Genomic DNA, 21,805 nt, shown 5'->3' with positions numbered 1-21,805 from the left:
TTTTCTGAGTTCTTTAAACTATTAAGATACTTTTATATTGCAGCTGCATGTGGCCTGTGCTAATGGATACAAGAATGTTGCATCTCTGATACTGGACCATGGGGCTGATCTCAATGTAGTGGATAATCAGTACTGGACACCCCTACATTTAGCTGCAAAGTATGGACAGGTAAAGCACAATTTTTTCACCTGCTTCTCTTTTCTTTGTGGTAGTCTTCTGTAGCAATAGCAGATACTTTCAAGTCAGGGAGACTATTCTGGTTTTAATGTGAAAAGCTTACACACTCCTGTACTATAGGTGGCATCTCAAATCACAGAGAACACTTGAGAATAAACACTGTAAAGCTATCAACCCGATACAGCTCATTAAAATCAATCTACCATCAACAGCAGTTTGTCTCCAGCAAAAATTAAATGTGCACTGACACTTGAAAGGGAGCCAAAATAACCACTTTTGTCTGTTATTTTCTTATATTCTGATGTCAAACTCTTACTTTTAGCTAACTTTTTTCTGTGTGTAGTTTTGTGGATGAATGTCCAGGGTTCACTTAACACAGCAGTCGCATTCAAACTTTTCCAGTCACTGAGTTGTGGAGGGGTGACCTGCGTTTGGGATTTGGATGCCATGCCTAAACATGACTTGGGCCTCTTAATATTCTACCTTTTCACTTTTCCTTCATCCTCGCTCTCCCCAGACATGCTCAGTGGGCCTTTGTTAAAGTCTTGACCACTTTAGGAGTGTTCCCCATGGCTCCCACTTGCCCACCTCATGGCTCACAAATCACCACTTACCCACAGGTACCTTCCAAAAACCTCTCTGATGCATCCTAGCTCAGCCTCCTGTGTTCCTGCCCTTTTCCCTCTCAGGTCTCTGCTGCAGCTCCTGGAAAACTCGTCACTTCCTATCTTTGTCCTCCACCAGGAGGGGCTGGACCTGCTCTGCTAGGGACACAAGATTGAGCTTCCCAGTGTTGCTCTGAATAAAAATGGTTTGCTTCTGTTCAGATTCCTGCTGATGGCAGGGATGTCCTTCCTGACACTGTGAATGTAGGTGTGGTGAGTTAGTCAGAAAATGCTATGAATTGGAGCTGTCAAGCCATTCCGCTGTTTCTTTGGTACTTTGCTGTCTTGTAATGCCTATTTCTGTCGCCATCAACGATGCTTTTAAATGTAACTCAGAATGGCAAGAAGTTGTTGATTCTAAACAGGTCTCTGGTTTTCTTTTTTTATGTTCTAATAAATATAAATAAAAATCTTCACAGGCTTCTGCTGGAGTATGAATTCCATAGTTAGGTAATATTAATTCTGTTCCTGATTTTAGTGGAAACAATCCCATTCATTTAGCTGAATCTCTAGCCGGTGATTGAGGAGAACTAGGATTTTTGTTCATGTGTGGTTCTGGTATCTCAGTTGCTTTTCGATACTCATGTGAGTAAACCTGTGAATTACAAGATGAAGGTGGTGACATACAAGAGGCGGGGTGCAGTTGATCTGAATACGAAGCCAAGATTGCTTTTTTTGTTGGGTTTTCTTTTTTTTTTTTTTTTTTTATTTTGGAGTCTTTTACTGTAGGTGATCCACATGTTAAGGTTTAAGGAGTAGATTCTAAGCATGCCAAAATGTCTAATGAAAAGCAAAAAAGATATGTATATAGGTAGACAGATGTAATTCAAGTACTTATGCATGTATATTGTAATTCACCTATCAGACTGTCTTCTTTAGAAAACTGCTACGTATACAGCACATTTTTAGGATTGCAAAACTATTTAAGGATACAATTCAGTACTTATGCTATATATTGATTCATGTCCCGTTGCTCATTAAAATGACATATGTGTATTTCCTTATAGCACATGTTTTCATTTTCATTGAATATATGGCTGCCAACCTCTTTTCAGAGTTCAGAAAATAAATAATATACTTTATAGCAAGAAGACAGTAAAAATAAATGTGTTTGAGACTAGTAGGTTCTGCTGGGGTATAGATTTCTCCTATTGAGATACAGGGTGTCTGCTCTTTTACAGGGTATGAAAGCTTAGCATGTTTTCATAATAGATTAAGTCATTAGTTTATATGAAGTGTACCCTCAATAATTTCTGGAAGGTTAAATTTACAGAGAAAATTTTTCTGCAAAAATACACTGCACCCAAGTTTTATTAGCAAGTGAGGCATCAGTGACATTTTACATGTACTGTAGTTTTTATTTTTCTCATCCCATCTTGTCCTGTGCTGTTCTGAAGTTCTACTGCCCTCACTGATCCCTCTGGATCGTCATGTGATGCTGCGGGTGGGCACACACTCCCTCTACCTGTGCTTGGACTTCAGTAGGGCAAAAAAACTCTTAGGAGAAAGGTGATTGCAGTGATGTAATCTTGAGCTGGAGTTACTGTTTCTTAGTTTCAGGGATGGCTTGCAAGTTCGGGCTTTGTACTGCATTAATGTAGTTATACGATGGCTGTAAGTCTTTTCTAGTGTGAAGCCTAAACACTAGTTGGATTGAAAAGGACACGAAAGGACTGTGGAAGAACTTTTCTTTGGTATATATGTGTAACACGTATATGTTTGCAACACTAACCCCGGATGACTTGAAATACCTTTTTTGTCGTGAAGTTGGGTATTCTTCTTTTTGAAACAGACCTGTACATGTAAAGTTTGCAATTGAAAGTGGCTAATGGAGAAAATGTCTTTCCTTTTGAAGTGTTGTAAGAGCTCAGATTGCTATTTTGTGAGGTGATCCTTTTTGCTGGCTCTGTTGTTGAACTGTGTCTCCGTTTATGTCCCAGATGACGGGGGCAGTGATTCTTATTATTCCAGGAGTTTCTGGTGAGAAGCCAGGGACCAGTTGTGCTAGTTGCTGTGCAAGCACTATGGGTGCACATGGAGGAAGACAAATGAAGTAACATTGCGTCTTCCTTCCTGAAATTAACAAAATACAGAGCAGATATCTTCCCTTTGTAGTGTTAATAAATAGTACAATTTGGAGATACCTTATTATCATGATAGATAATTTGCCATCCTTATTTAGGAGATAAGTATGGCTTTCGTATGGATTCTGTTTGTAAGAAACAAGTAAATAATTTAAATTCCTTTGTAAGAGGGATTTATTAGCTATCAGGGAAAATATTTCATCCAGTAGCTAAGCCATAGGGGTGTTTTTAAATTTTCCTTTCTTATGATGATAATTTTGAAACATCTTTTAGCCTTAGTATGATTTCATATGCATATCATATTTATAAGTCCATTTTGAGTAATTAATTATAGACAAATACGAGCATTGTTACTATTTTGGGAAAAAGTAGTATGGCAGAATGGGAATGACCTTAAATCAAGACATGATTTGGATAGTCTGTTTTAAATTAAAATACATTAACGAGGGAATCGTTATTTTTTAGCCAAAAAATACTAATGTTCCCTGAGAAAGTCATTAATATGAATTCTGGACTCCATCCCTTACAGTTTCACCTCTTGTAACACGTATTTGTGACAGGTTTTTTTAAGAATTCTCACTTGAAGAACTTGTTACAGTGATAAATCTTGTATGTTCTACTAGAAGACTGTAAAAAAGTCTGTTTGGTTTTAGTTTGATGTTCTTTTCAATTCTTGAGAGGATTTCTTTCCTTCCAGGAAGTATCTGAACAGAAAAATAGCCTTTTCTTGTCTTGTAGCTTGTCTAATAAGCAATGATCCTTTAATGACTGGTCACAGAAGTTTCAAAAAACCCATTCTAAACCATTGTTGTTTAGTAGCTTACTAGCACTGCTGCTGCAATACCTGCAGCCAAACCCCATCCAATATATAATTAATATTATATTCCATGAGTCATAAGGACTGATAGTTTTTCCTGTTTATGAAGTACCTAAATTCTTAGTAATTCAGATATATTTTTCTTTTGGAGAAGCTGCTTACCTTAATAAAATGCAATTGGATTAGTTATACAAATCACACATTTGGTTTTTGCACTATTTTGTTACAGAACTTTCATTCATTTTGCATATTATTTTCTGAAAAAGTTTGAGTAGTGATATTCTTATGAAGAAGTTGTTACATTGTTTGAGTGACATCCAGACTCAGTTGAAGGACCAGAGCTCTATACATACACAGTTTTGTGTTTGCAAATACACAAAATACAAAAAAATGAAAAAAAACCCCAAACCAACTGTATTTGGCTATTTGTAAGGCTGTAACAATAATAGACATGGTACTAATTTACCTGGGGAAAAAAAAAAAAGAAGAGTCTACTGAAGTTTTAAATTTATAGTGAGAAAATTTAATTTGCATCTGTACAGGAGGAGACTTGGAAAGAATAAAGGCGCTGCAAGCTTCTTTTTACAAATCTCAAGTTGTAAATTAATACACAATGTAAGTGGATTACAAAAAGCTTATTGCTCCATCTCCCACAGTAAATTATATGAGAAATTATTGGAGCAGAGAGACATTATCCTGAGTGAGCTAAGCATGTGAAAGACATCACACCCACACCTTATGATCAAAACCTGGCTTGTAGAGACACCTCGATAATGGCAAAACCAGTTTTATTTAGGATGGGATTGTTCTCAGTGAAATTTAGCCACCTACAACCTAAGTGCAAAGTCAAAGCTGTGTCTGTCTAATGTGAAGAATCACCTCTAGAGTGCAATTCAGACAAATCTAGGAGATGCATTTAAAAAGGTGGGATGAATCATTACTTAGTGGTCTGACCCTCCCTGATTGTAGAGGTGATGGGCAGCTAGCATATGTTAGAGGTCTAACCTGAACATTTTAAAATTTTCCAGGAGGAATCCAGACAAAGTGTGGGACAAACAGGCCAGAGGATGGGTCAGTTGCCCACTGGATGTGCTGGGTCTCCCCAGTCATCATGAAGGGGGCATGGAGTTTATGTCTTACTCTTAGCATAAAGCTGCACAGAGTGAGACCTACAGAGGGAGTAGCGTTAAATACTTAACAGCAATACTGATCTTACCAAAAGCAAAACATAGCAGTAGGTTGTTGCATTGTTTCCAAACAGGGAATAACTCTGAATTTTAAGTGCCATTATGTATTATCTGATGTTAAAAAAAAAAAAAAAGTCTGTACCTGTCTTTACCTATATTTGTAAAGAAAAGCAGTCTCACCGATAAATTTACCATCTAAAATTTGCTAGAACAGTATTAGTCCAAATACTGAAAAAGAGCATGAGTGAATGATAAATGAATTGTTCTATTAGTGCCAGAGTGTGTAGATCCAGAGTAGAACATCTTTCTTGCATAGGAGTACAGGATATTACTAGTGAGTTTGAGGGTTATGTACAGGATATGGCTACTGAGTACAGAATAAGGCAACTGAGGCTACTGCCTGAAGGTCAGTCTCTCTGTAAGATGAGGATCTGCTTTGCAGGAACAGATTAGGTTACCAATGTGTGCAACAGACTATTAACTGAAATACTACCAGCTGCAAATGTTAAAAAATAATGTTATAACATTAAAAAATGGCCCTATTTTTAAGCAAGGTTATTCTTACTTTCTAGGACTGTTGTATTCTCCCCCCCCACCTCCCCCCCCCCCCCCCCTAACTATTAGGGCTAAAAGCAAGTTTTTATTTTTAATGCACATTGAGATTCTAACATTATAGCAAAAGTGGATATTATTGAGGTATTAAGGTCAGAGTTGCTTTCCTTAATAATTTTACCTTAATACAATGATGATGGAATCTAATAACCTCTTCGACACACAGGCGAATCTGCATCGGTGACACACAAAAGCCTCTTCAAAATAAGATTATGAAGGCAGCAAAACCAGCCTCAAGAAATAAGAATGTGCCAGGGTTGCCTATGTAAATTTAACAGGACCTTTTGGACATACACATTCTTAATACTGTTATTGATGGCATTTTGAACTCCTTTGTCTCATTCACATGCAGCGTGGGGAGTGCTGGCGTTTATATGTATATATGTGGCTGCTGGCTGTGCACACCAGAGTGGGGCACATGTTGTCACTTGGGTACCACACCGCCCATGCTGGCACTGATACCAACTACAGAAGGGCAATTTGTATTTCTCAGGCTGGCCCCCTAATTTGAATTTAGCACAGCAATCACTTCAACAGCTAGTAATCTGGCACTGGTAGTGCTGTCCCCGCTGGACATCTTCCAGGCTGCTGTGATCAGGAGAGCACACGCTTGTCCTCCCCGTGGTGGGAATAGGCTGGAGCTCTGACATTTGCCTTGGGTACTTTGGCACAATTCCCAGGCACAAGCTGTTTCTTTGTTGTTTATCGCAGAAATGTCACCTTTCAAACAAGCTATTGGAGGCATGCAGGTCAGAGCTGACTTCCCCAGTAGCTTAAACACTACCTCTCCCAAAATTTCATCCCTGGGGGATGCTGCCTATGTCTAATCTATTAAATTGCTAAATAAAAGAAGGCTAGGGATTAAGCCAGGCAACGATCTGGCTCACATTCATATTGTTTAGAACTAGTTTCCTCTATAGGAGATTAGTCTTGTTTGTAGAGAGCTGGTTGGAGTGGTCCAAAGCAGAGTAAAGGATGGAACTAACAGTTAAGTAGTGTGGATTATAAGGGATACTTAAGCTTGCTCCATTGCACTCTCTTACTTAGCGAGGCAGATTTAGCCTCTGGCTTTGAGGTTTAACAGTTCCGTGATGTCAAAAAAAAGGATAAGAGAGTCATTGAACTGCTGACTGTACCTCTCCAAGGTAACTCCTCCAGTAGCAAGGATTTCTTCCCATCAATAAATTGGCAATATCCAAAATAAATAAAAATTGTTTAGAGAGCTCAGATGCCTACCTCGTGTTTCTTAGCATGTTATACACAACCTGTGTCATTTTCAAAATTTATGTCTGAAATTGCTGTTCTGTAAGTATGTTCTCCCGCGACACACATTTGGTTGGCTTGTTTGCTTGGACTGAATCATACCCCTGTCTAGTTAGTTCATCCAAACACAGTATTTCTTTCAGATCATAGAAAGAACTCTGTGCTTCTTCCTGAAGTCTGAAAACACACCTTCTTACTATGTGACCTAATTTGCTGATCGTTACCAAAACACACTAGTCATTTGACTCAACTATGAACTGTAGTTTCATTTTCTTTTCTTTAAGTGCATGTTGACCTCGAAATAGAAAAACATCAGCAATCCATCATTAGGATATGCTTCAATGTAGATGGGATATCTAACCCACTGTAGGAAATTATATTTAATCTCATTCAAGTTTGGCCATTGCCATAGCAGTTCCTTTGAATGCAGTTTCTGGACTTCTGCGAACACATTCCACAAGTATTTTCAATGAGAAGAGCCTAAAGAAGGGGATGCTTGTTCAGTATTTCAAAAAGAATAGAGTATAGTCACTCAGGGAATATGTATTTTCCCTGTCAAGCAGTTGGAATCTTTCATTTATGGTCAGAAAATCCTCTAGAGAATGTTTTATCCAGACATATCTCACCCTCTTTTCTTTAGTCTTTTTTTTCATCTTTGGCATGTGTGATTGTACTCGGGTAGAAGAGCAGCATTTCCTTTCAGATCAAAGTACGCTCATTTTCCTCAAGCAGAGAGACCACGCTGGGATTTCTGCCTGTGATATCTTTCTTTCAATATATTCAGAAGTTTTCTATAAATGATTCAAATGCTAATTGTGGGTACAGAACACTAAGGCAAAAAAAGCTAGATTCACAAAATACCAAATGATAAGAAAACAGATTTACAAGAGCTTCAGATACAGACTAGAGACAACCTCAATTTACAAAATTAGTATAACATTCTCAGTGTTTACATCTATGTTTTTAAAGCTCAGATGTGCACAGACTACACTATATACTTACTTGATTATTGCAGGATCTTAGTGATCAATATAAATTTAATTTTCCTTGAAATACCAGCTATAGTGACTTTCTCTCATATTCAGGACGCATATATGAAAAAAGTCTAGTAAGACTGTTCAGGCACAAACTTTGAGAAGTGCCAGATTTATGATCCTCTCTGTAGTATTAGTATATAACTTGTAGGAATATAACTTATAAGCATCTTTAATCACAAGATCAGATAATGTTGTTCCCTGACTTTTTTTTTTTCTCTGTCTAATTTTCTGGTGGATTAAAAACCAGAAATGTAGGTTATCAGTCTTGAAGTAAGGGTCGCTGAAGTCTTTACTTCAGCTGTAGAAAAACTTTAAGTAACCTTTGTTACTTGCTTAGATGGCTGAAAATAGTATTAGGTTGTCCTTCTTGAACCTATTCCAGAGGTTTAAAAGGCATACTCTTAGGCCATATAGGTTAAACATGCTGACTGCAGAAAGGCAGCGGTGACATTTGAGGAACCTGGGTTCCACTCCAAGCTCTTGTGTATGAACAGACAGAGTCTTCACGGTTCATTCCTTGCACGTGCAACCTTATTTGTCTCATTGCCTCCAGTCTCTTCCATTCTTGTCTTGATTCTGTTGTCTTACTGTCCCATTCATTTGCCTGGCTTCATGTCCTTTCCTTATGTGTTTTATCCCAATCCTGATTTCCTTGCACAGCCAGCTTCTGCCCCTCCTCCTCTCCCTGGTTCTCATCCAAGCTTTCTCTTTTCTCTACTTTGGCTTCATGCCAACCTTCCAGCCCTTCTGTTACACTTATCCCTTTTTCCCACTTGCTTACAGTCCCAACATCCCTTGTTCAATCTTGGTGGTTTTTCCTCACTATGTCACTTTCTTCTTTTTTTTCTGCTTAGTCTGTCTCTGCCTACATCCTGCCTCCTTGTCATGTCTCTCTTCTTCCCTTTCACTTCATTTATTTCATGCTGTTAGTTCCAATGTCCAGCATTTTATCCATGCTCTGTTCTATTTTTTCCCCTCTGCTCTTTCTACCCTGCTGCTAGTCTCATTCCTGCAACCTACTTTTTCTAATCTGTTCCACTTTGCTGACCACAGGTGGTTAGGGTCCCCCTTTTTCTGCACTGAAATAGAAAAAATACTTTCCTCATCTACATTCTATTAAGAAGGGAGATCTGTAATGAGTTTCAGACATCATTTCCTGTTTCTAAATCAGTACTGTGAATCAGATTTGTGATTGCAGAGAAAATGCTATTCAGCCTCTGAATGATATTGCTATTATTTAGGGGTTTGCCTATGAGACTTTGGCTTTAAGGGAAACTCAGTCTTCTAAGTCATACTATTATGTAATGGAGAACAAATATATAATCTTCAAAACTCAATTCACAGTAACTCTAATAGTTTAGTAATTACCTCACTTCCTAACTTTGGGAGTTATCTGTCTTGGGATTTGTTTTGTTTGTTTCACTCCCCAGTAGCTTCAGGTCCCTAACATACGCTTTTCTTTTTAATGTCCTTGATGCTTCTGTTGCCTCTTGTCCTGTCACTGGGCACCACTGGAAAAAGCCTGGCTCTGTCCTCTTTGCACCCTCCCTTCAGGTATTTGCCCACATGGATGAGATCCCCCTGAGCCTTCTCTTCTCCAGGTTGAAGAATTCCAGCTCTCTCAGCCTTTCCTCATATGTGAGGTGCTCCAGTCTCTTAGTCATCTTAGTGGCCTTTTGCTGGCCTCTCTCCATGTCTCTCTTGTATTGAGGAGTCCAGAACTGGATATATACAGTACTCCATTTGTGGCCTCACCACTGCTGAGTAGAGGGGAAGGATCACCTCCCTCAAGCTGCTGGCAACACTCCTAATGCAGCTCAGGATACCGTTAACCTTCTTTGCAGCTAGAGCACATTGCTGGCTCATGTTCAACTTGTTGTCTACCTTTTCTGCAAAGCTGCTTTCTGGCCAGATGGCTGCCAGCATGTGCTGGTGCCTGGGGTTGTTCCTTCTCAGGTGCCGGACTTTGCACTTCCCCTTGTTGAACTTAACGAGGTACCCATCAGCTCATTTCTCCAGCCTGTCAAGGTCCCTCTGGATGGCAGTGTGAGCCTCTGGCATATCAGCCACTCTTCCCAGTTTGGTGTCATCTGCAGACTTGCTGAGGGTGCACTCTACCACATCGTCCAGATCATTAATAAAGATGTTGAACAGGATTGGACCCAGTACTGTTCCCTGGGATACACCACAAGCTACTGGCCTGCACCTAGACTTCTTGCCACTGACCACCACACTCTGGGCCCAGCCACTGAGCCATTTTTCAATCCACCTGAATGGTGGAATCGCAGTGCATTATCTGTTTCTCTGCTTGGCAAGCATTACCTCAGAACAGGCTGTTTACAATGTAGATTGCAGATATTTTGAAGACTTCCTTACTAGTATAAGGTACAGCCTAGAAAAAGCACAGAAATAGGTATTTGAAAATTTATTAGTGATGGCCAAAGTCACAGACTGATGTGAGGTGGGAACTGGAGTCTGAATGCTGAATGAATGGGAAGAGGTAAAGCATGGAGGGTCTGTTAAGGCCTTTGAAAATGAGGGCAAGCAGCTTCTGGCTTGGTGAGAAAAGAAGTAGCCGAGGGGAATCGAGAAGGTAGGACTTTCAGATTAAAGGGGTGAGACAGGGAAACATTCCTTGCAGCAGCATTCTCAACAGTCAAAGGGCAAGGTATCCAGTAAGAGGTGTCAGAGAGGTAAAAAAATTATAATTTGGACAGAACACCAATAGAGAGAGAGCCATGCTTTATTAGTACAGAAAAGGTTAACTAAGTTTGTGTTTCGTAAAGGAGGGTACTCAGAGATAAGTTCTGAAAAGAGAAAAGTAATGTCTAAGGGGTTTCCTAGTGTCCTGTCAAAAGGCACTGAATAAATAATAAAGGGCTCAAGAGGAGAAGCAAGGCAATTGATATTTTGTAAGCAGATGTTTTAAATAATTGCCATTAGTAGTAGTTTTCTGTACAGTGAATCATCACACTGTTTTTTTCATTTATATCAATTGGCAAAGACAACACTGGAAAATAGGAATACATACAATGCTCATTTTATTCTTAGGCTCTACAATATTTCATTTGATACTGCAGTTTTTCTTAACATAGTCATATCTCCTTTATTTGCAACTCTGCAATTGAAATACCTTTGGGTAGTGGTAATTTGCTGTAATTATTCTACAAATATTTCTACTGTTAGGCACATTTCTGAAGATATGGCAATTGGATTTTAAAGTACTCCTCCTAAAACTTAAGTGAGGTTAAAACTGACACAGTTTTGTGTATCCAAAAGCAGGTAATTGAAATTGCCAGTGACCTGAATACCTTAGTCTTTGCATCAAGGATTCCCAGCTGGAGATACTCCATTGGCATCAGGAAGCATTAATATTGGAGCACAGGATTTCTTGTGGCATAAAGCCAAAACTTTGGTAACCCAAAAGGCTGTGTATTGTTACTAAACTGAAAGTGCATTTAACCCCCCCCCCCGCCCTTTGATACAACCACTACCACTTTTCAGAATGAATGTTAAGGAGATTATGCAACTGCTGCTGATTTAGTCAGCTCAATGACTAAGCATGTTCCATTTTTTCATAATGAAAAATACAGAGATAGATGCATTGAGAGTTCTCAGTTGAAAGCAGGGCTAACTGGGTTTGGAAATAAACCTAGTACGGCTTCCTCCCTGCTTCCACAGTTTGCTGAATTTTCTGCTGTTACTGCCAGAAGGGAAAGCCAGCATTAGAAAGCTGAGGAGAGAAAGATGATCTTATTTTTATAGGCATTTGCAACAGTATTTTCCTGTTTTTCTGTGATTAGAAGCTTGGGCTTGGTTGGTTTTGGGGTTTTTTTTACATTTAACTGATTCTTCCTTATCATGGTCTTTTATAGTAAGTTGCCTCCTGTGTACTGAATCCCTATTCAGTTTTATTACTTTTATCGCAATGATTTCTTTCCTGTTTAGCCTTTATTTATTTATTGCTTGTTTTTATGCCAAATTACTATCCTTTCCCTTAGCTGCCTACCAATTCAGGTCTCATTTATCTGTAGCTCTCCTCTGCTCTGAAGAATCTTTCTTTTCTGCACAGCTGATTTTCTCTTGTGGTCATTCTGGCCTCCCCTGTTGGTTACATTCATATCATAAATTGTAATTGCTTTAACATATATCCCAAAATGGTAAAAGTTCTCTCATTTAGTTGAGCTCTATATTCACATTCTAAATGTATTTTTTGCTCCTTGTGCAGTTTCTTACTCCTTTTTGAGCAACCAGTTTATCAGGGTAGACATTACTACAGCCTTTGATGGAGAAATACCTCTACAGAGACTTTGGTGCAGCAGTAGAAGAGCTCACTAAAAGAGTTGCTTGCAGCATTCTTGCAGGAATTGAAAAATGTGTTTTAGCCTTCTTATATGGCTAAAATATATATATAATCACCATTATATGATACTCCACCCTACTCTACTGTACTGTAATTGCTACCATTGCTAAAATGTTAAATACATTTGGTAAACATAAGATAAATGCGCCAATTTCTACTACTGACAAAAACCAGATTTACTTCCCTGTTGGCTGTGAGTCAGGTCCCTTTGGCAGTGATGGTACACAGTTGTTGAATGTTAGAAATAAAGAAATATTTATGATCTAAGTCATGGCAGGTGATGATGGAGGGTCAGGTTTTTTCCTTACTGATGTGGATTTGTTTACACGTGAAAGGATGGAGGGAGACTATGGGGGTGGAGTTATGCTGAGGGGATATTGAAATTGTACGGAAACTGTATTTTAGTCTGCTGCTTGTGATTTATACTAATGTATGTAGTAGCTGCAGAAGGAGGGATTTTGGAGGTGTTCCGTATGGTTTATCATACGATTTCAGCTAGTGCAGAAAGGAATGAATAAACTGAATGACAGGCATGCTGCTTCTGTCCTACTTCTGCCATTTCAAACACTTCTGGTTTTGCCCATTTTAGACCAACCTTGTGAAGCTGCTCTTGATGCACTGGGCAAATCCCAGTCTTCTTAACTGCAATAATGAAAAGCCTTCAGGTAGGTGAAAATCCATGTATATTACGTATGTACGAGTTACTGTGACACAGTTTTCTTTCCCTCTTGTTTTCTTAGTTATACAGACAGATGCTCACATATATGTGTACGTATATAGTTTATATAGTGTGTAGAGTTACATACACATTTGCATGTGTGTATATATGTTTTTTCATATATTACTGAAAAGTGCTAGTTGTGATCGTGCAGGATGTCATATCAAATGATAGCATGTTCTTCCATGTGTTCCATTCCCTGTTTAGTTATGTTTCTTCCTTGTAGGTTCTTCAGTGCCTTGGTGGCAGCTGCATTTACACTTCCTTGGTGACTTCTTACTGAGTTCCTTTCTCTGTCTCAACTGATGATAGTACATAGCCCTCATGAACTGGATTCTCTATAGCTGTTTGCTGAAAACAAATTTCACCATCCAGTTTTGAACTGCAACACCTGTTGTTTCCCACGAAGAAAGCACCTTCTTAGACCAGATAGCAACAGGGAGCTGAAGCAGTGGCTCTAAAGATAATAGAATTACAGACTATATTAGGTTAGAAGGGACTTGAGAGCAACTGGTCTAACCCAGTGATCAAAGCAGAGCTAATGTCAGTAATGGTGGATAGCAGTGTTGAAAAGAAGAAACATATGGTTGTTCAATCTTCTATGCCCAGGATAAAATGAAGAACGAATCCAGTAATGTAGAAAATAGAATCTTTCTGTCAGATTATGAGGAGAAACTTCCTTTGCATAGTAAAGCAAGATATGTTATGCTTCAAATAATGTACCACCTACAAATACATTCACAAGGAACTCCATGACAATCTCAGAAAAGATGATTGTGGTTAGATGCGTGCCAGTTCGTATTTGTATCAAAGGCTATGGACTAAACTGAGATCATCTAACAATACAGCTAGCTAACCACATGTAGTATGTATTTAACACAGTTGAGTTAACTGTTTCTGGTCTGCAAACACAACTGATTTCAGCGCTTCTGTATGTGCAAGACGGATAAATCTAGTTTGTAGAAAGGTAAAAGGTTTCAAAAGGATTTAAATACATGTTTGTGTTGAAATACAGAGTTGAAAACAGTTGTATTGTTTTTCCTGAAGTCCTATAAATTATTGAATAATACTTCGGTTCTCTACACAATGAGAGTGGTTTTGAGGTCTTGCAAATGACAACTTAATTCCATACTTAATTTACTTAGCCTTTGTTTTACCAGTAATTTCAAGTATTATTTTATGATCAATATCTGAGCAACTGTTTTCATTTTATCTAGCTGGATGCTTATTCTTAATCTGATCTAGAGATTTGAAAATAAAGTTTTTCTGCACTGTTTTATTTGTCTGATATCTTGGTGTTCCAATGTCTTAGATGTTGCAGCTTCTGAGTTTATTGAGGAGATGCTTCTGAAGGCTGAAATTGTTTGGGAGGAAAAAATGAAAGACCCTTTAGCTGTTTCTACTTTATCTCAAGAAGAGCAATACGAAGAGATCATCCATGATCTGCCCACAATTTCCAATAAACTGTAAGTGTTTCTGTTGTTAAAGAGTTATGCACTGAGGCCAGATTATCATTTGAAATGTATTTGTCAATCTGTGAATCCTGTCTATGTGTCCTTGGAGACATTCAAAACCCATCTAGGCATCATCCTGGGCAACCAGGTCTATGTGTCTCTGCTTGGACAGGGGGTTGGACCAGATGCCTTTTAGAGGTCCCTTCTGACCTCAACCATTCTGTGATTGATTCTGCGTGATTTGATGGGTCAAGTAACATTTTCATTTTGGAAATCTGCTGAATCATCTTCTGTGTTAGTCTCTCTCATCTCTTTTTCTCAACCTTAATTGTATCGATATAGACTATAAGTAATGAAATACATTGCTATAATGGCCAGTAAAATTATCTGGCATAGCCTTAGCAGATTTATTAGGGGTTAATACTGTAGACCCAAATGTCCTTTTATTAAGGTAAATGGGAATAGTGTAGTAAAACTACCATTGCTTATGAGAGAAGCAGGGACAAGTCCTGAAAATAAAAATAATATGTGCAATCACAGATAAAATTATACAGCTCCAGGCAGTTACAAATTTGTTGTCAGATTTGTACTGCTTAAAATTCAAGTGGAATTAAGTAGAATTTAGCAATGTGAACTTAAAATTTGGTACTGAACTGAAGAGTCAATTTGTGTCTTAAATTGTAAACTTTGATCTTTTTGTATTTTCTTGTGAATCTTAAGAGAAGACTGTCATGGGTATGTGAAAAGAGGTGTAAAATAGGTATGAAGCATTAATGGCAGTTTTATGGTAGTGCAAGACATACTGATTTCTCAAATTCTTATTTCTAGATACTGTGATCCATGAGAATTTTAAAAGGCATAGATAATGTCTGTATACAGTATGCAGTTGCTGTGTATTTGAAGTATGTTTGTTGCATAAGCTTGTGAAATACTGACGTTAATTTTTCTTTAACAATCACTGGACTGTATGTGAGAAAAAAATAAATAAAACCTGTTATAAAGAGAGAGACAAGATGTATATGCTTCCATTTCATACTAGTTATAATTTATGGTCTGCAGAATGTATCTGGATACATTAAAATTCGGAAGAAATGAGCAATTGTCCTGAAATGATCAATCCGTTAAATTCAGAATTCCATGAGATGTATTTATATTTTGTAAAGATTGCATATTTAATGGATAGTAAACATAGTGTGTTGTTTCTGCTTCATGATTTGTAGTTACTACAGTACGTAGCTGGGTTTAGGACACATATGTTTATGGAATTACTGATTTCTCATGCCTGTTAATTCCTTACAAAATAAGCAGCCCTCTGGTCTAACCCACTGTTTCAATAACTTTAATTATACTCCTGAAATTTATGTGGCCTTCAACTGTCTTTTAAGTGAAAAAAAGAATTTTGAGGTATGAAGCTAAAGCTTTAGATTCTCAAATATAAAAAAACCCTTTATTTTTAATTATTGATAAAAGTAGTAATACCAGAAGTAGAAGGTAAGTCACTCCTGTAACTCTGTAATGATGGCTAGCAAAAGAGTTATTCTTAAAGGTTTTAGAGACTGTGAGAACTTTTTCATTGTTCTAGCATCTACATTATGCATTTCCATGTGGTTTATAGTCTAGAAGTTTGTGCTGTGGTGCACATATTGTACTGGATACTGTTCTTTGGTGGTAAAACGCATCGACCTCTGGAATACCTGACTTGCACACAGTAGAAGTGGTCTGAAAATATTCTTTGTCTACACTTTCCTTCCTTAAATACATGGATGAAGAGAGCTACTTTTTTGAGAGTTTTCTGTATAGTGACCTGCCGTGGGTGAAGAACTTCACTGGAAGTTTTGGAAAAGCAAAGCCCACTGAATGGAAAAACAAAGAAAATGGATTTACATGTGGAATTGGGCTGAGTAACCTCTTTAGCATCTATTGGCAACCAAGTTCCAGTGTGTGGCTGCAGCTAGTTGTGGTGCCTACATGAGAACACAGTACTAGGTCAAATGAAAGATCTGTTTAGCCCTGTGCACTGACTTTGACAGTGGTCCATTGCAAATAGCTAGGGACCAGTTACAAGGATACGGTAAGCTTGAAGTAATGCCATTTCGGCACGTTCTTGAGACTTTCAGCAGTCTTAGGTTTACAGACTTCCTAAGCTGGAGCTTTGTACTAACTAGCTATCAGGAGAGTATCAGCAAACTTGCTGGCCAGCCAGCAATTCTGAGGTAGGAGAGCTCTTGGAAGGCAAAAATACTGGTGTATTTTGCCCATGCATGACTCAGCTATCACTACTGAAGATGTGGAAAATTGTGAGTGAACCATACCACACTGTTTGCAGAATTCCATTTCACTTAGAAATTCATTAATCTTAATTTATAGTTACCTGAAAATCAGGTGTCATTTCAAAGCTAGTTATCTCAGCTCTGTAGTCACATGCTTGTTCAACAGTGAAATCCAAAACCTTACAGAGGGTTATTCTTCCATATGATAGTAGACATATTCTTAAGATATACTGAATTATTCTCCAGAGTGCCTCCAGGCTGCTTATTGGAGAGGCAGCCTAGATGACTGGTTTCAACCAAATTTTTACCTTTTCAATGGCTAATGTTGAAAGCACAGCATTTCATCCTTTGTGCTCTATGAAAGAAGTTTGTAGAGAGATGTGTAATATGCTAGGATAAAGATGAATGTCTGTGCTATTCTTGTGTACCAAACCAAATTTTGTAGTGCTGCAAGGAGGCATGCACAATAATGACGCAGATTTACCATTGCTTTATTCTATATTGTGTCCGTTCTCCATCAACTCCTGACATAAGGAAGTATGTTTAAACTAAAGTGATAAGTTTAACAAGAATTCATGTAACTCTATGTTGTGGCCATACTGCTTTGTGGCCATCTCTCAGAACAGAACAATATTCAAAAGCAGACTCAAAAATTATGAACAAACAATTATGAATAGTACATGCTCTGTCAACAAACCTAATTTTGCTGGTTCTAGATTAAATTACAGTAGTGATTTCTGGAAGAACACCATGAAGAGATGAATTGAAGGTCAGTATCTTTACTCAGGTAGAAAAAAAAGTTTAGCAGTCAGTATGTTTGTGTTATGCTGGGTTATCAAGCAGACCTGGTTATCTTTAAGCAAGCTTTGGGTTAATCCACCTGAATTCCCATTATTGTGAAGCACTAACTGTATTAGAATATTTTTTCCTAGCTCTTCCACCAAGCTACTGAGTACTTTTGTCTGTCTGATTTAGAAGAGGTGGACTAGGAAGGTAACTGTGGTGGCTTGGCCCTAGCTGGCATGCAGTGAGCTGCCTTTCTCCCTCGCAAACTGCTCCCCACCACCCCAGCAGGATGGGGAAGAAAATAGGAAGAACAGGGCGAAATAGGCTGAGCTTGGGAATTTGATTTATTGCCAATTGATATAAATATTTGAATACCAATTTGGATATCAGGAAGCAAAACCAAAAAAGGAAGCAAACATTTATATGCTTAGGGTAAACGTCTCCCCCCGTCCCCCCCTTTCTGAAGCTCAACTTCCCTCCAAGCACCCCTTCTCTTCTCCCTTGTAATTGCTGCAAGTTACAGTTAATCCCTTCAGTGAGGTGGCGCAGGGTAGGGTTGCAGTTATTTCTCTCTGCCACTCCTTCCTTTGTGCTCTTTTCCTGTGCTTCAGCGTAGGTCCTCCACAAGCTGCAGTACCTTCAGGGGCATACCTGCTCCAGGGTAGCTCCTCCCAGGGCCACAGTCCCTTCAGGGAAATATCTGCTCTGGTGTGGCCCTGTCTGTGGGCCGCAGTCCCTCCTGGGGCGTACCTGCTCCAGCACGGCTCCTCCATGTGCCACACAGGAAAAGAGCAAGAAGGAAGCAGTGGCAAAGAGAAATAACTGAAGTCCTGTCAGGGGGTGGTGGTGCCTGCTCTGCCATGGAGCACCTCCTACTCCTCTGACTTCGGTGGTCCCTCTTTTGTTTCTCAGTCTTTTTGTTCCCTCTTCCTCTCTCCCTGTGACATTTTCTGCCCTTTCTTAAATATGTTTTCACAGAGGTGTCACCAGTTTGGCCAGTGCGCTCAGCTGTGTCCTGTGGTGGGTCCATTGCGGAGCTGGCTGAAACTGGCTGTGTCCAGCATGGCGCAGTGTGTGGCCTCTTCCCACAGAGACCCACCTGCAGCCCCTCTGTTACCAAAACCTTGCAACTTATGCCCAGTGTGGTAATTTGCAGGAAATGCGCTTTGCTCATTGCATTATATAAATTTTAACAGCATCTCATTACAAGGATTTACAAATGTGTTTGTGATGTACCATTAATTAATGCATTGCCAACTTATCTGAGTGTTTCTTACTGTTTTGCAAAAGTATTATCATTTGTGAATAAAATGGAGGAACCTGGCCCATGAAAATGGGTGTCAGTAGAGGCCAAAAAGTAGGAAGTTGGTTTCGTATTGGAGACCACATGGTCACATAATTGACATTTGTCTTTCCTTTCTGTTACCAGTATGAGTTTCTTCGAAGGTTGACCAAGTAAATTAGGTAAAGGAGAGAATTTTATTAACGTTGTGAGGTTTTTTAAAGGTTGACCAATGCAGCAAACCTAAGGTCTATGCTGGAAAATTTTGCCAGTTTTATTCTAATGGTACATCAGAAGAAATACTGTTACTCTGCTGGCAAAAATACTTGCACCAGAACACATTAATTGACATAGCTTATACTTCAGGAAATTAAATTGGCCATATCTGCTTAAAGGTGACTTCACGTTCATGATATGGCTGCGATATCACCACTGCCCTTCTAGTTCAGTACATGTACTTGCAGAATTTTTCTTAGTGAACAGTCCCTGAACATACAGATAGTGCAGTCACCTAGATAGTAATAAATACTAAAAAATTAGGAACTTATTCTCAAAGTAATGCTAACTTCATCAGATTATATATTTTCTGATACATATTTAAGTAAGTAAAAATTAATTGTAGTGGATGTATTTCAAAATCAGCAGAAGAATGTGAAATAAAATATACATAGATATGTTCAAGACAACAAAGCAGAAAAGAGGTTACATTTTTCTTCTTACAGAACATTTCTATTTAACCATTGATGTAGCAACTTGCATTTCAATTCTAGTGGTTTTAAACACTCTTCTAGTGTTTAATCCATTCTGAAGTTTCTGTCATGTAGCTTTAAAAAGTTTCTTAGACTGAAATTTCGGAGATTACACAGTTCACAGATGTTAAGTGGCTTAGAAATTGTTTGGAGGATCTCAGAATTGCCTGTGGAGGAATTACAGTAACAGAAGTTCTCTTCAACAAAAGCTATAAGCTCAAAGAACCCATGAAAATGTCATTGCAGAATCTGCCTTGATATAATTCTTTTTATAATATCTTTCTACCAAGTTAGAAGCTGCAGTAGTGTTTCAAATAATTGATGATAAAACTGCCAATTATTTGATTGTCAGCTCCCAGGTTTTTGTATGATTTCTTTTTTCTTAAAAAACAAGCACATGCTGGAGGATGGCAACTTATAGAAAATGATCTCAGTTTATCTAACACACACCCTCCCCCCCCACCCCCCCCCCAAACTTCAGGTTAATTCCATATATGATGGCTTACACATGCCAAAATTAAAATGACAGTTCCTCCATATAACATGCAAGATTTTTTTTCCCAGTTAGATATGCCAGTAGCAACAGCCCTATCTTGCTCAAATAAGATTACCCTAGATAACTCTCCTTCCTGTCTATTATGCAACATTATTTTGGCTTAAGTCTCCCTTTGTGGTTAATTATCTATTAATTATCCATTAATTTTCATAAAAGAAGACAGTTCATGCTAATCCACTTGCCTTCATTAACATAAAATCTTCCCTTGCGCTGTCCTTCAGTTTTCAACGACATTGCTTGGCTTCATCTTGTGACTAATAGAAATACATATGAATGTTAATAGAAATATTTTTCTAAAAAGCCACTGTTTCTGGAAACATTTTATTTTAGTTTGTTTGATTTTTCAGTGTCTTCTTGAATCTGACTCATAATGAACTGTTGGAGTAATTTTAATATGTTTTTTCTTTCTTGTAATCATTCACATTTTTGTTGTAATATGAATTATATGTCAGCATTTCCATCATGTAAAGTCCTGTTTAATACCTCACAAATGCACATAATTTATAGGCTATTCTCCTGTACATCAATACAGGGAACACACCTGCTAAGTCATGTTATTATTGTCCTCTTAAGTTCAGAATGCATCTGTGAAAATAGTAGGCACTTTTTTCCCCCACGCTTTGCTGTGATTTACAACCTGCTTCTCTTTTGTGACACCTGAAAAGTTTATTTGGTTGCAAGGAGTTTACAGCTGAATTTTAAGAAGTGTTTCTAATGTGTGTTGTATAGTTAACACAGAAGTGGTAAGATTAAACGGGTAAGGTTCAACTTCACAGCAAAAAAATCCTGGATCTTCACAATTTAAAAGAAACATTACATGAATAATAAAGTTGTAAGTGGCAGTGTTTTGTTTTTTAATACTTGAATTCATTTGGCTTATGCTTTTCTTCAAATCTTTCTTCTCTTTGTGATTAAATCATAAAAATAATTCAGACCAAAGGAATTTGAGCAGTTTTGGACAATAGCAAAAGACTACTCAAAAAAACCCCTTCATATTTAATTATGTTTTGTTCAGTTCTGAGTCTGGGTAAAATGTGAAATAGTATTAGTCATTTGTGCTTGTGGGTGTCACAGCTATTTAATTTCTTCTACAGTCTCATTGCTGATATATCTTATCCTATGACATCTAATTGCCGAGTTCATGAAAATAGTTGGATAATGCCTTTTTTTGTCCTGCAGTCCAAATCAAGAAAAAAGGCAAAGCGAGTTGGCTCTTGGATCTTTTGTCCACGTGACATTTTGTAAACAAATTTATGATAAAATTATCTTAGGTGAATCAAAGCAGTAAATAGAAATTTTTATTTTCACTAGTGTTCCTATAGACTTTTTATATTAAAATGTCTGAAGCAAAACATCATTAGAAAGGAAATTGTGTATATATCATTACAAAATGTTGAAAATTTCAGTGTTTGCAGACCGAGGGTTTCATCAAAAGAAAGGTTTTGTCAACTACTTTGACTTGCTTTCCAATGAATTCTGCTTAGAAGGTGCTTTGCCTCTGCTTGGGACTGTACCTTTCTAAAACTACGTTTGTGTTTCAGTTCTGTTTCCGATGGCAGTTCTTATCCTGAATTGAAATCGGTGTTAGCTATGGGTCCTCCTTAATTTCATTTAACTGTGCATATAATCCTGGCGTTATTATAATCAGTGATCAGACTCGTGTAACAGAGTAAAAATGAGTTGGGTTTTTTTTGTTGTTTTTTTTAACTAACTTTGACATCTGGGCTTTATCTCATAGTGGAATGCACTATTCGCGCATCCCCACATCGAGTCCACATTTCCTT

At 38.1% G+C, this 21,805-nt stretch overlaps 1 protein-coding gene across 3 annotated transcripts in view; it reads left to right on the top strand.

Annotated features, from left to right (window-relative positions):
* Positions 1-21,805, top strand: part of MYO16 (myosin XVI) — a 393,194-nt gene that overhangs the window by 175,069 nt on the left and 196,320 nt on the right. For all 3 annotated transcript variants that reach the window (XR_011322146.1, XM_069770289.1, XM_069770288.1), the window contains exons 7-9: positions 44-169; positions 12,796-12,871; positions 14,237-14,390. Coding sequence is in view for 2 of the 3 variants with exons in the window: in XM_069770289.1 (XP_069626390.1) it covers positions 44-169; positions 12,796-12,871; positions 14,237-14,390 (356 nt within the window). In the remaining variant the exon portion in view is untranslated. The remainder of the gene's footprint in view (positions 1-43; positions 170-12,795; positions 12,872-14,236; positions 14,391-21,805) is intronic.

The sequence above is a fragment of the Haliaeetus albicilla genome, chromosome 25 (assembly GCF_947461875.1).
Source record: "Haliaeetus albicilla chromosome 25, bHalAlb1.1, whole genome shotgun sequence".
NCBI lineage: Eukaryota > Metazoa > Chordata > Aves > Accipitriformes > Accipitridae > Haliaeetus > Haliaeetus albicilla.
Note: the sequence above shows the minus strand (reverse complement) of the source record. Positions and strands in the feature narration are given on the sequence as shown.